This window comes from Nannobrachium achirus, assembly GCF_963921795.1.
Source record: "Nannobrachium achirus genome assembly, chromosome: 2".
NCBI classification, from domain to species: Eukaryota; Metazoa; Chordata; class Actinopteri; order Myctophiformes; family Myctophidae; genus Nannobrachium; species Nannobrachium achirus.
Genome location: NC_137811.1, coordinates 36,557,984 through 36,573,457, shown reverse-complemented (window position 1 = coordinate 36,573,457; position 15,474 = coordinate 36,557,984). Strand labels below are relative to the sequence as shown.

General features: G+C 44.3%; 1 protein-coding gene across 1 annotated transcript in view; it reads left to right on the top strand.

Annotated features, from left to right (window-relative positions):
- nr2f5 (nuclear receptor subfamily 2, group F, member 5) overlaps window positions 1–15,083 on the top strand; it is a 20,493-nt gene extending 5,410 nt beyond the window's left edge. The window contains exons 2-4 of the mRNA XM_080754904.1: window positions 5,844–6,124; window positions 8,526–8,772; window positions 13,280–15,083. Coding sequence (XP_080611030.1) covers window positions 5,844–6,124; window positions 8,526–8,772; window positions 13,280–13,599 — 848 coding nt within the window. The 3' untranslated portion in view covers window positions 13,600–15,083. The remainder of the gene's footprint in view (window positions 1–5,843; window positions 6,125–8,525; window positions 8,773–13,279) is intronic.
- Window positions 15,084–15,474: the final 391 nt, after the last annotated feature.

Below are 15,474 nucleotides of genomic sequence, written 5' to 3'. Positions count from 1 at the left end.
AATTTGATTGATTTGCACAACAGGATGAGTGTAAGTACTCTATACAGTAAACATCTTCATAAGAAAGGGTCAAGTAAGAAGGAGCTGTGTAGGTGAGGTGAGCAACCCTGGAAGGGATTATATGAGGACCTCACCTTTTCTTAGTTAGTCATCACCCATCACATCCTCATTTTGTTTTAATGACAATTCAAAAGAATGTTGCTTGCTTGCTCTTCTCTGCAATTTTTGTCACCTACTGTACCTGCAAAAATTGTCTATTGGACATAGGACACCACTATCTATTGTCTGGCTTTGATACATGGTGCTAATTAACCATTTAAACCTGTCAAAAATAGCAGATCTACGATCTAACAACCTTGCAAAGCTTGCAAATCGACTATTTTCACCATGCAACATGGTGTAAGTTACTAAGCATATGTACGTATAGGCCTAGGCATGTGTGTGTGTGTGTGTGTGTGTGTGTGTGTGTGTGTTTGTGTTTGGAGAAAATTCACCTATAATAGCATGCCCGAAATATGGACGTCCAGGTGCATTCCATCAATCACTTTAACCGACATGCCTGATTGACTGATGCTGATGTCTTTAGTAGCTCAACCTGTTTTTGTTTGTCACCCAGGTTACTTGAAATAACGCTGTGAAGATATACAGAGTTGGTCGGAAATATCCCCCCAACCCCCATACTTGTTTTCTCCATTATAGTTGAAGATAATACAGGGTTTGTTTTGCATTTAATTGTTTACAATACGTGCTACAGTAAAGCAAACCATTCTAAGAAGTGTGTATATAGAAGTAAGGAGGATAAAGCCACATACCTAAATAAAACATTTATTATTTTGACGTTTATTATAAGAGCCAGAGAATGATGTGATCATAGAAACAATAGTTATGTATTTGTAAGTTTGGGGTACAGGATACAATTTAGTGAAATAACTTTATTTTCTTGTAAAGGGCTTCATATACTTCTGACTGTAACTACATGCCTTTTGTTACTGCTCCCAGTCTGCACTCTCATGCCATTGTGTCACTCACACTCAGTACACTTTGAGACTTACATGGTCAATACACACACCAGGGTTAGGGTCAATTCAACCCACTCAACTCGATCCAACTTTTGATTAGATTAAATATTACATCCTTTTAAATGACTTTTTGCTTTTTCTGTGGATGTTTTCCGTCTTCTACTTGTCTGTCCGCTTGTCAGTCTTTCTCTCTGTCTCTCTCCTTGCATATTAGCCATAGACTGTAAAATCAAACCCAAGTTTGAAGTGAGCGGTGGTGCCTGCACGTGTGTGGGGGTGGGGGTGTGTGTGCGTGCGTGCGTGCATGTGTGTGTCTGTGTGTGTGTGTGTGTGTGTTGCTCACAGAGGTGTGTGTGTGTGTGTGCGTTGCTCACCCAGCTGGAGTGTGTGTGTGTGTGGGGGGGGGGGGGGGGGGGGGGTGTGCGCGTGTGCGTGAGAGAGAGAGAGAGTGTGAGCCATACTTGCTCACTTAGGCCCCAACTGGTTGCAGTTGATGCTCAGGGTAAGCTAGACTCAACAGCACCTCTCTGGTCACCCAGAGGTACTGAGGCTACATACACCTCAGGCTACAGACAGACAGACACACACGGATACACACACGGCCACGCTATGGAGACGGTGTGACCACCGCTCAAAAACAATGTGGACGACGCGAAGCCATTGGTTTCTATGCGGCGAAAATGACGCCTTTTTGTCTCTTGTATGGGTGTCGCCATCATTGTTTGAATGGTACCCCAGGAATCATAAGGAATGCTATTTGCGGTCACGTGGAACCGCAGGGATACATGGGAAAATGTGGTCGGCGTCGGAGCCTCCCGAAATACAGCACACGAAGAAGAACACAGACGGCTGGTATCAGTTTAGTTGGCCACGCCCCCCGCAACTTTATCATCAATTTGAACATAAATGGGACCATATTTGCACAAAACGCATATCATGGTAATTGAAAGGCAGTTTTTCACTAGCGACATGAACCATAAAGTATTCATGACGATGTTTATTAAGGTTAGAAAATCAAAGAGGAAGATGAATGGGGTCCAGTGCAGAAAAAATCTTGGGATCTTTCTCTTCCGGGAAAGCTTGGTGAATAATCCAGCCAACGACACCCCTGATATTAGCCCATCTCTTAGCTCCAGTCTGACAGCCTTCGTTCCCAGTGCTTTTCTTTGCCACAGGACTTGGTGTGTCGTGAACAAGTGACCTGTAGGTCAGAGTTCAGGGCAAAGCTAAATGAGTCACTGTGAGAGCTGCAGCAATGACACCTGAGTGTCACATCACATACAATCTGACTGTCTCACACACACACACACACACGCACACGCACACGCACACGCACGCACACGCACTGACCCCCCTGGGGGTCCCGACCCACAGGTTGAGAACCACTGAGGTAGTGTGACTACTAGGGTTACAGGCACGGACGGGTATTCCTCTGTGCGTCAACATACTCAGTGTACGCTTCAAACAAATGGCATACGTTATTATGCCAGTTATGTGCATCATGTACGGACTGACACGCGCGCCTTTGAATTGCCAGGCACACCACCACACATTGCACACACACACCCCCACCATGCACAAATATACAAATACTCACACGTGCACGCGCGTGGTCACGGTCATGTTGGGGTAATTTGTTTTTTATTAGTGGAAGTGTAGAGTAGTAGACTGAGCCAAAATCTATTATGTGTCTACAGTGTTCCGGCAGACACTGTGACCTTTTAGTCCCGACATTCACGGGCCTTAATTGTATTTAGCTGGCGCACCTCCTCTGTAATTCCTGGTGCAGTCTGACCCACAGGGTAATCCAGGGCAGCTGAGCACAGAGCGTGCACTCGGTGCTGCCATGTGCTGAAGTGGCATTATGAAATAGTGGTGAGATACCCTGTGGTGTACCACTCACTACCTACTCTAGGTTTTTGTGCCATTTTACTCCTCCATTTGTCTGTGCTACCTTCACAGTGGACAGGAGTTTTATGTTGGTGGCGTTAATGGTGCAAATCAAAACAAGAATGGCTCCTGTGCTTTGCACAGTGCTGATGTGTAGAATAGACATGCAGCTTTGGCCAACTAAACCAGTGGTTCTCAAAGTGGATTTCAGGGACTCTCTAGGTTCCTTTATGGGGGTCTAAATTGACCCTTCCAAGTCTGTAACTTTGACAGTGTACAGATTTGATTTTTGTCAAAGTTAAGGGGAGACCTTCAAATTTCAAAGTTTGAGAAACACTGCACTAAACTAACTAATTAAATAGCAGGAAACAAATGGTACGTCATGTACGCAAGCGCACGCGCGCGCACACGACTCACATTTATTTGCTTATCCCAGAACATCCGACCTTGATCTGCCTCACTGTTCTAGCCGGTTTCTGTCCACTGTCTCTGCCGTGTACCCCCGTCTTTTAGGCCAGAAAAGAGAAAGAGCAGCCTGTCTCCCGTCAGATGTAGTTTGCCACCAGTGAGTGACCTCCACAATGAGGCTTTTGAGAGGTCAAGTGGATCGAGTGGATTTTCTGTTTTGAAGGATTAACCATTAATTACTGCAAGACCAAGTACAAAACCATATAAATTACACTTCAGTTGTGGTTTTCTGGAAATTGTGGAATTCTGCTAACTGCTGTGTCAAAAGTCCCATTCTTTTTTATGTCGAGATGAGAGCTGTGCTGTTGTGAGTGTGACTGACAAGGAATGTCCCATTGTGCAATGTTGTCTTTGTGACAAGCAACACCTCTTCATAGCTTCAGACGCCACTGTTTGCCAAAGGAGACTGCATTCTTTATCCCGGGGAATGTGGGTTGAAATGAGCTCACGGCAAAAAAACGAGTATTTCTGAGGTCAAAATCTTTTGTCTAATATCTTTTTGTTATTTTCTATGCGGGTGACGGGGCAGAATTAACGGCATTTTCATGGCATTCGCGAGTGATTTGACCTTTTGTCTTTTTTCAGGCAGGCGCACTGTCGTGCTGCATTCGACTGACACAGCTGCTGTGTTTGAGATGACAGGTGACACCGGGTTGAAAAGCATTTTCCAAACTGTTGTTCCCCCTCCCCTCTCGCTTCCCCAGCTCTGGTTCTCTGCCTCCCACCTGTCTCTTCATGTAAACCATTTCTCCTCTCTGTAGCAAACCTCACCTCCATGTTGTTATAATCAACTACAACAGGGTTCGATTTTTTTATATCCACCCTCTGGTCATTCATTGTTATCGCCAGTGGAAATATTTTTTTTATCCAAGCTTTGGGGAAATGAAGACTGTCTGTCTTGTTTCATATTATGTTTGAGGACATCACAATTTAATAAAAATACAAATAAATATGTTAACTGCATTGAACCTGGTTTTCCTATTTTGAGTACTTTTTCTAAATTTGTCGTTTAAAAAAAAAATAAAAAAATAAAAATAGCCAATCTCCAAGCTCACAACGCTTCATGTCATGATGCGTTATGAGCACCGCCACACTGATGACTACTGTGGATCTCTCTCTCTCTTGCTCTCTCTCTCTCTCTCGCTCCCCCCTTTGGCCCCAGTCCTCGTACTTATCACCTCTCACACTCTTTCTCAACTTTATCTCACCTTTTGTAGCTCTTTACTTTCTAGCAGTGCCTATCCCATTTCTCGCTTGCCTTTCCATTGCCCCCCTCTCTCTCTCTCTCTCCCTCTCTCTCTTTATTCCCGCTCTCTGTAACAGTAGATGGAGTTATTAGTTAGACAGCGGGGATGGCTGAACAGGTGTTTTCCAAATGGGCCTTTAAGCACTCACCGCATCGTCATTGCTTGGCGAGGGGGGGTTGGGAGTGTGTGTGTGTGTGTGTGTGCGCTCACACACGTGTGTGTGCGTGTGTGTGTGTGTGTGTGTGAGAGTTAGTGAGAGCTTGGCCTCTGTGTGCCCTCCTCGCCTCAGGCTGAGCCATTTGCCAGTGGAAGCGGGAGGATGGGAGCGTGTGTGTGTGTGAGTACTGTAGGTGTGAAGAAGTGCGATGTCTTTACCGTCTGCTGCTTGCCATTACTCATTGATGCATAGTAGCAATAGAGTAATCCTGGTCAGGATGAGACAGAGTGCAGACACATTTACAGTAAGAGCCAGAAACATTTCCCTGTGCTCAATCCTCTGTTCTCCCTCCAGTACATAGGGCTTTTAGCTGCAGTTTGCCCTCCTGTACGACGTTCCCTGTGAGACAGTGCAGAGCGCCTGGTCCGTGGCCATAGACTCCAGAGCAGATTGTGGTTTACGGCGTGGTGTGATAGCAGTCCTACTAAATCAAGGCAGTTAGTGCGAGACCCCATAATGACAGTGTGTTGACAGAGACGCTTTCAGGGTCCCGATTTGTACTGTGTGGTACATGTGTACGTATCTGGGCTGAAATTAAGCAGAGGGTGGGATTGAAAGCAGGATGAAGAGAAAGATTCAGTGGTCCTCAACCTTTTAAGGCCGAGACCCCCAAAATAATCATATTTTAACTGGGGACCCCCCCCCCCCACCCTGACGAGCAATAAGAGTTGAGGCATTACATTTTGTAAACATGATTCTATTGTGAAAATAGACGATCTACATGCTCACAACGCCTTGCGTTGCTAGGCGTTGTGCCTCTTAATATTTGACAATTTGACCAATGTTTAATTAGTCATTAAAAAGTCCTCAAATTGTCACTTTAGAAATGTGCAGATACCCTCCATACACTTAAACTTTATGATGTTTTGTTTACTGTTGAGTGAGAAAACAATGTTTCACATTAAGTTAATCATGACCCACAGGTTGAGAACCAGTGCTACTACTGTATCAGGCTCTCCGATTCTAACCCATGTCTGTGTCTCTGTACTCTTTTTCTGTCAGCTGTCCAGCGAGGTCGCATGTCCAACTCCCAGACCAGCCCAGGACAGTACCTGACCAACGGCAGTGACCCTTACAACGGCCAGCCCTACCTATCTGGCTTCATTTCTCTGTTGCTGCGTGCCGAACCTTATCCTACGTCCCGCTATGGAGCACAGTGCATGCAGGGAAACAACCTTATGGGCATCGAGAACATCTGTGAGCTTGCGGCCAGGCTGCTTTTCAGTGCCGTGGAGTGGGCCAAGAACATCCCATTCTTCCCCGATCTGCAGCTTATGGACCAGGTGAGTTAACAGTAATGCCGCAAAGATGTAACCTGCTTTAATAATAATAACTAAGTCCATACCTAGGGATGACTCAATCTCTGCCTAGATCCGACAGTTAAAACACACACAAACACACACACATACACACGTGCACAGGCACGCACGCACACAGTGCAGCTCACCCGAAAAATGATATCTATAGTGGCCCTCGACTCATAAAAGGCTGTGTGTGTGGACACGGCTCCTAAATGAAAGTCCTCGACCAAACTCATTTACAACTAAGCTGTGATAGCCATGTCTGCCTCAGCCTCACAGTCTACAGAGGCAAACCCCTTAGCCTGCATCACAGCCCATGAGCATACCAGTGGCAGTGACAACGGATCCCATAGGCCGAACTGCCAATCTCCGGTGTTTACAGAAAAGCGCAAATAAACGTCTTAAATTGTGAGGAAGTGAAAAAAGGGCTTCCTTGTGGACGGTGTGCATATGCTAATGGTCAGTGGCTGTGTGTAAGTTCATATCAGTTGCTTAAGGCACTGAGGAGAGCCAGGCAGAACAAACTGGTTTTGACAATGTTTTGAAGACAAAGGTTTCCTTATATTATATAATAGGATAATAATAATAACCAGGAAGACGCCTAAGGGCGAAAAGCAACCACGTCCCATAATAATACTTACTAGTAAGACGCCTAAAGGGCGAGGTCGCGCCGTCTGTCTTGGCCATCTGTCTTGAGATCCATGTATATGGAGATAAGGGCATATTGATTGGATCGGCGGTTCTACAAAAATAAATGTTGTTTCATACAACTGTACATTGTACAAGTACAGTAAGGGCAGGGGAAGCAGCTAAGGACATAGGCAAAAATCTGAGCTATCCGTGTGCAAAAGTTGGAGTCTGTAGAACCAACCGTGTGCTGTGAGACCCCAGACATGCTTGCTCGGTTACTGTTATGTGAAAGTCCTATTACGTCTATGACGTCTGACAGATCATACATACAATCCTTTTTATGCCCATATATGGAGATCCCTGTCTGTAGAACCAACTGTGTGCTGTGAGACCCCAGACATGTGTCTGTGCGTGTCAGTATCTGTCTTTTAGTCCTTGTCCCCTTTTATGGGCATATAAGGGATTCTATGAGTGGAGTGCCCTAACAGGGCATCGTCTGGGAATCAGATGTAGAGGTCAGCTCCATATATGGAGATCTAGGTGATGATCCAGTCATCTCCATGTATGGATATCCAGGGTTTGATCTTTGATGAGGTGATGTCACGTGATGTCACAATGTCAGCAAAGTTGAGGCTTTACAGAAGGAAGGACAGACAAGATGTGCCGGTTTTCATAGTTAACTGTGACCTTTGGTCGCAATTATTATGGATCATATCAGTTATGGGTGCATACCAAGGATAAGTGCTGTCATGATTAATGCAAGAAACTAGGGGCAGATTGGCGTTAAAAGCGAAGCAACGTGTTGTAAGCTTGTTGATCTGCTGTTTTCACTAGTTTTGGTCCTGGGTAAACATCTGATTTCTCTTTTGGGTCTTGAGCTAAAAGGTTTGGGAACCACTGGTGTAAAGGAAGACTAATATGTGCTACAGTCAGTGTTACAACTCTTCAATCATTTCTATTACGCCATAGTTTCCTCTGCATTTAGAAATACAAACCATTTAAAGGTAGGGTATTTAAATTAAGTTTGTTTCAGATTTCATGTAGGTGACAGGAGTGGGCCTTCCTCCAATCATGATCAAGTGGGGGCATGCCTCTGTGCGCATAAGGCCCGCCCCCACTTGACCATGATTGGAGTTTTCTCCTTTTTTATATTAACCACTTGAACACTTGCGTGCACATTCTGAGAACTTTAGCCAAAAATAGCAGATCTACAAGCAGGCGTTGTGAGCTTGTAGATCGTCTATTTTCGGCAAAGAGGTTTGGTGTAGAGGAGAAAAAGAGCAGACTAAGTACAGAGTGAAAGGTCAAACATCAAATCCCCTGACTTACCCTACCTTTAAAGAGGTGGTGCCATAGTGAGGTTGACCCCCCTCATTAGACCCCCCTGGTGTGGATGTTATGAGCAATTATGTATTCGCTTTGTATTTTGTATTTCTTCCTGGAATCTGACACCTTGTGGGTCAAAAGTGCCGATCCAAAAACAGTGATTAAATGACATCATATAATCATCCTCCCCCCAACACTGTGGGTGTGGCTAACAGCTGGGTCACTACCCACCATGACAACCAGGCATACTTAATGAACTGGTGGGTGTGGCCAAATAAAAACCTGATTTTAACTCTTTCTGTACACTCTTTGGGAAAAAAAATCCTCCTCCTAGTATAATCATAATACCTGATAATCATGTTTTAGGGGGGAAATAAATCCTAGCACTGCATCTCTAAACTAGTGCCCCATTCCTCCTGTACCCTAGGTGGCGTTGTTGCGCATGTCTTGGAGTGAGCTCTTCGTCCTGAACGCCGCCCAGTGCTCCATGCCCCTCCACGTGGCGCCCCTGCTGGCGGCAGCCGGCCTGCACGCGTCGCCCATGTCGGCGGAGCGTGTGGTGGCCTTCATGGACCACATCCGGGTGTTCCAGGAGCAGGTGGAGAAGCTCAAGGTGCTGCAGGTGGACACCGCCGAGTACTCCTGCCTCAAGTCCATCGTCCTCTTCACCTCTGGTGAGCTGCCGTACATACAGCATACACTCACTGTGTGGAGAACAACCAGGGGCGTCTCAAGGGGGGGAAAGTGGGATAGAGTAACTAAGGCCCATGGTGGAGGGGCATTAATTATTTTATACTTTAGCTATTGAAAAATAGCAGATATACAAGCTCACAGCGTGGCGCTGCAAGCTTGTAGATCTGCTATTTTCACTAGTTTGGGTCACAGGCAAACACCTAATCTCTCTTTTGGATCTCATCCTGAAAAGCTTGGGACTGCACTCACTGCCTTAGAGCACATTAGTGTTTTCATCCCTATTAAGTCATATATTGATTAAAAACAATGCAATAAAAGATACAGTTTTACAGGATCTCCTACTTATGTTCAAAGACCGACAGAGAACTTGATTCTTTTGCATCATTTTCAAGTTTGATCATTGCTTGACAATTTACTGTCAATATAAATTCATCATACAGCCCTATGTGACCTCTGGAAGGCTTGACCTCAACTTCACCTCTCACTCACACACACACACACACAGGCTCACTTCAATAGTACTTAGTCTACAGCCTTTTCACCTCCAGTGAGTTTGACCGAGATGTGACCCCCTCACCTCCTCCCCCCACTCTACCATACTCGATATGCTCTCATTAACTCCATATGTAACTGCTAGTACCACTGTTCCACTGCAAGTCATGGTTGGTGATCTTGTCTGTTCAGTTACAATTAGCAGTTACAGTATGTTTAACTAAGTAGTAGTACACATCATAGTACGGCGCGTTCTGGTGGGTGAATATTAAAGACAAAAACTACAACTATTTAGGCACCATGTGACAATTCACAGCATAATGGAAGGTGTTTTGTATTGCTTTTAAATTGTTCTCCTATGAAGTTTTCTTTATATATATATATATATATATATATACACATATCTGTGTTTCTGGATGATTTCTTTTAAGAATCATGTACATCTCAATTAATTATGTATCATTAATTGTCGTTTTTCTAATCCCAGATAGCACCAAAAAGCCTCATCTTCATGTTGAAAGCATCCATTATTTAACATGTTATATAACATGTACGGTAAATAAATTCCAATCGAATAAATTCAAATGCCACCCGCTGTCGAATCCCATTCTGCAATTTTTTTGACCGTCTTTGGACAGCTGTTGCACAGCTAATGCTGGATTAGCTTGTCTTCTATGTTAGCCAGCCAGCAAACTTTTATGGCCCGGCAACATTACTTTAGATTAGTTAGAATACAATAGTCAGGGAATCCTGTTCTGTATTCTGTATGAACTCTTACCCCTTTGTCTGCCTGTAATTTGTCTCTTTCTCTCTCTCCCTCAGTAATTAGTATTTTCACATTTTAGTTTAATGTAACCCTTGCACAAATAGAACGAGAGAGGGAGAATTCTGTAAGGGGTTTTCTTTTTCTTTTTTCCATCAAGGCTATAAAGCCTGTGTATCACTGATCTCTTTCAAATTTGGCCTGGAAAAACCTCTTATCTGAGGAGGTAGATGTAAATCCTTTTTCTCCTTTGTGCATATAGTGTTTGTATTTGTGGATGTATTCCACAATGACTTTTTTGTGTTATCCTTTAGCCATAATGTCTTACTGTACCACGTGTAGTTTACATTAAAAAAGGGACCCAGGGTATAAGATGGGTTGTTGTTGATAGTATGACATGCATTATTGAAAAGTTGTGGGTAGCTCTGTGGATCCAATTTGGCTCAAACAAGATTAATCTTTGACTCTTGACACCCTACTACTTCCCCCCTCAGAACATTATTAACTACCCCACCCCAATCTTTTTATTTTTTATAAAATAAAAAAAAAATTTGAGAAAGTTCATAGCACCCTGTTGGGCGTTCATCATTCCCACCGTTGGGTTCCAATGGCAGTCAAGATACTATCAGATCTGGGGTCTCCTTTAATGCCTTGTGACCCAGGGAGGTGGTGAGGAAAACCAGGCCCAACAAGGAAGTGTCTCTCACCCTTGTTGTTTTTTGTTAAATCACACCAAAACCTGTCTTCTTCTTCCTCTCCCAGCCAGTAAGCCTCACTCTGCTCTGTGTGCTGTGTACCTATAGGTAGTACGCTGTGCACCGTTCCGTGCAGGTAGTTCTGGATCTATCGCTTCCATCTCATTTCTTTCATCAAACTATTCCCCCTTCACGCTCACATCTATTATTGAAACCAGTCATTGACCCCTCTACACCCCCCACTCTCTTCCCCCAAACCCAACCCAATGCAGGTCTAGTTTGGGTCCTGCTACCACCCCTGCCCCCACCACGTTTAGCTGAATTATGCATGGTGGGTTTCAGTGTGATGGGGAATACGCCACAGCCCCTGCCATGACCTACATAACCCCTGTAGCCTTGAGCATCCCATGGGCACATACACTCACACACACAGACACAGACACCGATGACACAATGACAAGCGTGCACACACAGACACACTTGCGCACATTGAAAAAAAGGGAGACAAGATGATTTACATTTGAAGAAAAAAAAACTTGACTTGAGGTGAATTTTGGTATATAAGATTCAATTATTGTGCACAGATCAACACAAAGACACAATCAAATCTGAACACAAGCAGTCAAGAGACATGGGCACATACATGCTGGAAACACAAATGCTTATTAGACACCCCCCCCCCCCCCCCCCCCATAAAGACGTGGTATAGCAAGATAACAAAATAAAACACCAATCATCTACCAGCTCTGCCTTCTGAGAACCCTCCCTCTCGTTCCTGCATAAAAACCCAGCCCCATCAACCCACATCAGAGATGGGGCATCTCAGCCAGGCCACCCTGATCACTAACCCCCATCGCCCCTGGGTGTGTGCCCAAGGATCAGACAAAGGGAGTTGGTGTCTGGTGTGGGCGATCGCCCACAGACTTGTTTCTTTGGCACGCGAGGGAATTCAGTCACATGGATGGTCCCACTTACAATGCCAACCACAACTGACTGGTCACGCATCTCCCCAACTAGCAACAGACAACAACAAAAAAAAAAAAACATTGCAGCAGTTTTGTCCTCAATAGCAGGGGTAGCAAGTGCATGCCTTATACAACCCATAAAGAAATATCAGCCAAATTAAAATCTTTTGTTGCCAGGAACTGAAGCTCATCGGGAAGGACAAAGAGGGAGCTCACACGCAGGTTGATGGGTTCAAACCGTGGTGCTTTAGCACACTCAACTAAAGTAAAGTACTTTGATGGGTTCAAACCGTGGTGCTTTAGCACACTCAACTAAAGTAAAGTACTTAGGGAAAGCAAGTCAGCCTTCCAAACGAGGGTTCATGCAGGGGACAGGGACAGAGTATAGCAGCGCTGCTGCTGGATGTACAACATGCAGCAGTGCACAGTAAAATGTGCATGAGTTCTGGGTTCACACATATCTGACCTCCCGCACAAAGCCCCTGTGTACGGAGGGTGTGAAAAGTATCACACAGCGTAACACGCTCTCCTGGTCGTGCGAGACTCATTCTGAGGCGGCAGGGCTGGTGGAACCAGAGGTGTGAGTGGTGAGCGTGACCTTCCAAGCGTATGGGGAGAGGGAATGCTGTAGTTCAACGTGACAAGAGTGTTTACAGTTGGAGTGTAATGTACTGTACCTCCCTGCATCTATAGCCCTGGTTTTCACTAGCTTATTGAGGTTGTACCCAAGTTTGAGGTCTCAGAAGGTGGAAAATGTCATCTGCAATTCGGAATGTCATTCTTTTTCTTTTGTCAGTTTTAGTACAGAGTTCAGCAAATGCATTGAATTGTGACTTTGACTGTCCTAATCCTCTGTCTTGCATACTTTGCCACTCACAGCAAATAATTGCATTTGATAAAGGCTGAAGAGCACTAAATCACTGGTTCTTGCATAGGGCAGGGGCTGGCGATTCTCGGAGGTCCCCTGCTAAATGATAGGAACTTCAGGATTGTACAAAACAGAGCCAAAATGGACCATTATGGCTTCATTAATTTAAATTGTACACTGTCAGAGTTAAATGATCAATGATGATTTTACAGAGTTGAATGATCAATGATGATTTTACATGTAGACTGGGTTCACAGAGATTAAAATGTGCATCAAATGGGGATCCGTGGCCTAATGCATATCAAACTGGTTGTCATTGAAAATAAAAAGGATCACTGGTCTAAATGACTGAATGCCATTAGTTAACATACAGTAAGTTAAGAAGAAGCACCGAAATCCACACATTTTGTGAAAAAAGAAAAAGAAAATTTGGGTGTGAGTTATGTTGTAGAACAAAACTGTCATAAAAAGCATTGGAAATCTGGTGAGGGAGCCCATCTTAGGACTACAAACTGTAACACTATCTACATATAACACCTCTATCTGTTTTACCTTGATATGAATTGAATTCACTAGAGAAAACAGTGAAGAATAGACCAGGTCTTCCTCATATTTGTGCACATATTGTGCACACATATACTGTACATACTGTACATACATGCATTGCATTCTTGCTTACCAGTCCTTCCTTCCTGTCCCCTCCAGATGCCATGGGGCTCTCAGACGTGGCCCATGTGGAGAGCATCCAGGAGAAGTCCCAGTGTGCGCTGGAGGAGTACGTGAGGAACCAGTATCCCAGTCAGCCCAACCGCTTCGGACGGCTCCTGCTGCGCCTGCCCTCTCTGCGCATCGTGTCCTCGCCCGTCATCGAGCAGCTGTTCTTCGTGCGGCTGGTGGGCAAGACGCCCATCGAGACGCTGCTCCGCGACATGCTGCTGTCGGGGTCCAGCTACAACTGGCCATACATGCCAGCCGTGCAGCGAGACCGTCCCATCTCCCTCCACTACAACGAGAACGGGCCCTGAGGCAGAGGAGGACCTGGCAAAATTCCATGAGCGATTCATGCTGAACATTCATCTGACCACTCATATACAGTACACCATCTTCCTGTCCCCTGTACACAACACCTCAACTCTCCCAGAAGAAGCAGCCCCCCCTCACCATTCCACCAAATACCTAGACTTGACCAGCGAACTACCATTACATCCCATTTAGCCAAGCCAGCCAATCACTCACCTCCTTCTTGTAGAGATTGCGGCCAAAGGAGAGACTTATTGGTCCATCGTGGTCCCGAAGACGATGGTGCAGTCTTATCTTTGAGGCGTGACGTGAAGGTGAACTTGCTGGGAAAGAACGGGCGTAGCTGGTCAGTTCACCAGCAGGTCTGTTGGACTCACAGGAGATGTCACGTCCAAACCCTAAACCAGGAAAGCAAATGACAGGACATCTGTTCCATTGCTGGTACCGTTCCTGCTTCTAAAGGGGCCGTATCCAAGCATCCCAATATAGTGCTTGTCGAGCAAGGGCTTTGCCAGTAGAACTGTTCTACCAACAGAACAAAGCCTGGTGTTTATTTACCAGTTTTTATTTGGAAGAAAACCACAAGCCATTAAAAAAGACAAATGCCAAATTTTCCTTGGACTCTTGCAGAGGACATGTATATTGTGTGTGCGTGAGTGTGTGTGTGTGTGTGTGTGTGTGTGCGTGTGTGTGTTGGCACTGTTTATATATATAAAAAAACATGATTGTGTCCATATGAATATCATTGACCCATAGGCATTGATAGTGTATTGGGGTTTAATGTGAAAAGCTCAGGTCCAAGGGTGAGGGTACAGATGGACATTATCAATACAAGGACAAATCCGTCTCACCAATTTTACACCCATCAACAAACTTGTGCCAAAGCTGAAAAATGCATATTGTTTGGGATTATTTAGCGACAGTGTTGGTGATGGCAATTTAAGTTTCGGTAGGTCTGTAATTTGACTTTTACTTGTATCTAGGTCTCAGGGGGGTGTGGGAATTTGTAAAAAAATAAATGAAATGAATAAAATCCTATATGCACTTGCATTGTAAAACTAGACCGAACCTACCATTAACCATTTCACAACTTCTTTCATGTGGCCCTTCATAACTCCAACGTAAAGTTGTCAAAAAAAAAAAAAAGGAGACAGAAACATAACCTCTTGAATCTTGATTGTTTCAACAGCCAGTGATTGTCAGTGCCTCGCCATGACAACGTGTGATAGCTGTGATATTTTGGGGGTGAGGTGGGGGAAGGATTTTGTAAAATTATAGCTGTACTTGCCTTAGAACAAAAATATTTTGTCAATGACCATTTATTTTATGACTGTGCCATAATCTGTTGTTACCTGTTATGACAGGCATTACGTCCTCCTTATACCGTTCTAGCAGAGGAAAGTAGCCGGTTTACCATCAAAACCATAGCGTTGTTGTCGGGTGGAAAAAAATTCCAAAACCGTTCGTTTTGTATTTATCATTTAAAAAAATGATTTAAAATAGTGAAAATAGCTGATCTACAAGCACACGACTTGTGTGCTTGTAGATCTGCTATTTTCACTTGTTTTGTGCGACAGTCTTGTATGATGAAGCAAGGCTTTACTTTACGGAAAAAAACATACAAATTCTAAACTTGGAGATACAAGGTTTCTACCCAACAGTGACGATATGTTAACGTACCAAAAAGTGCTACCACAGAAAAAAAGAAACACACTAAAAAGGCGTTTTTGGTTTACAATAGCTTTTTTTCTTTTTTTTTTTTACATTGTTCCGGTTTCTTTCCTCTCCTGCTGATGTTGTCATTAAGGAAAGGCCACCTTCAATTCACAAGTGTCATTCAGTCATACAGGATATTGTAGTAAAAATGTATCACTCACTAA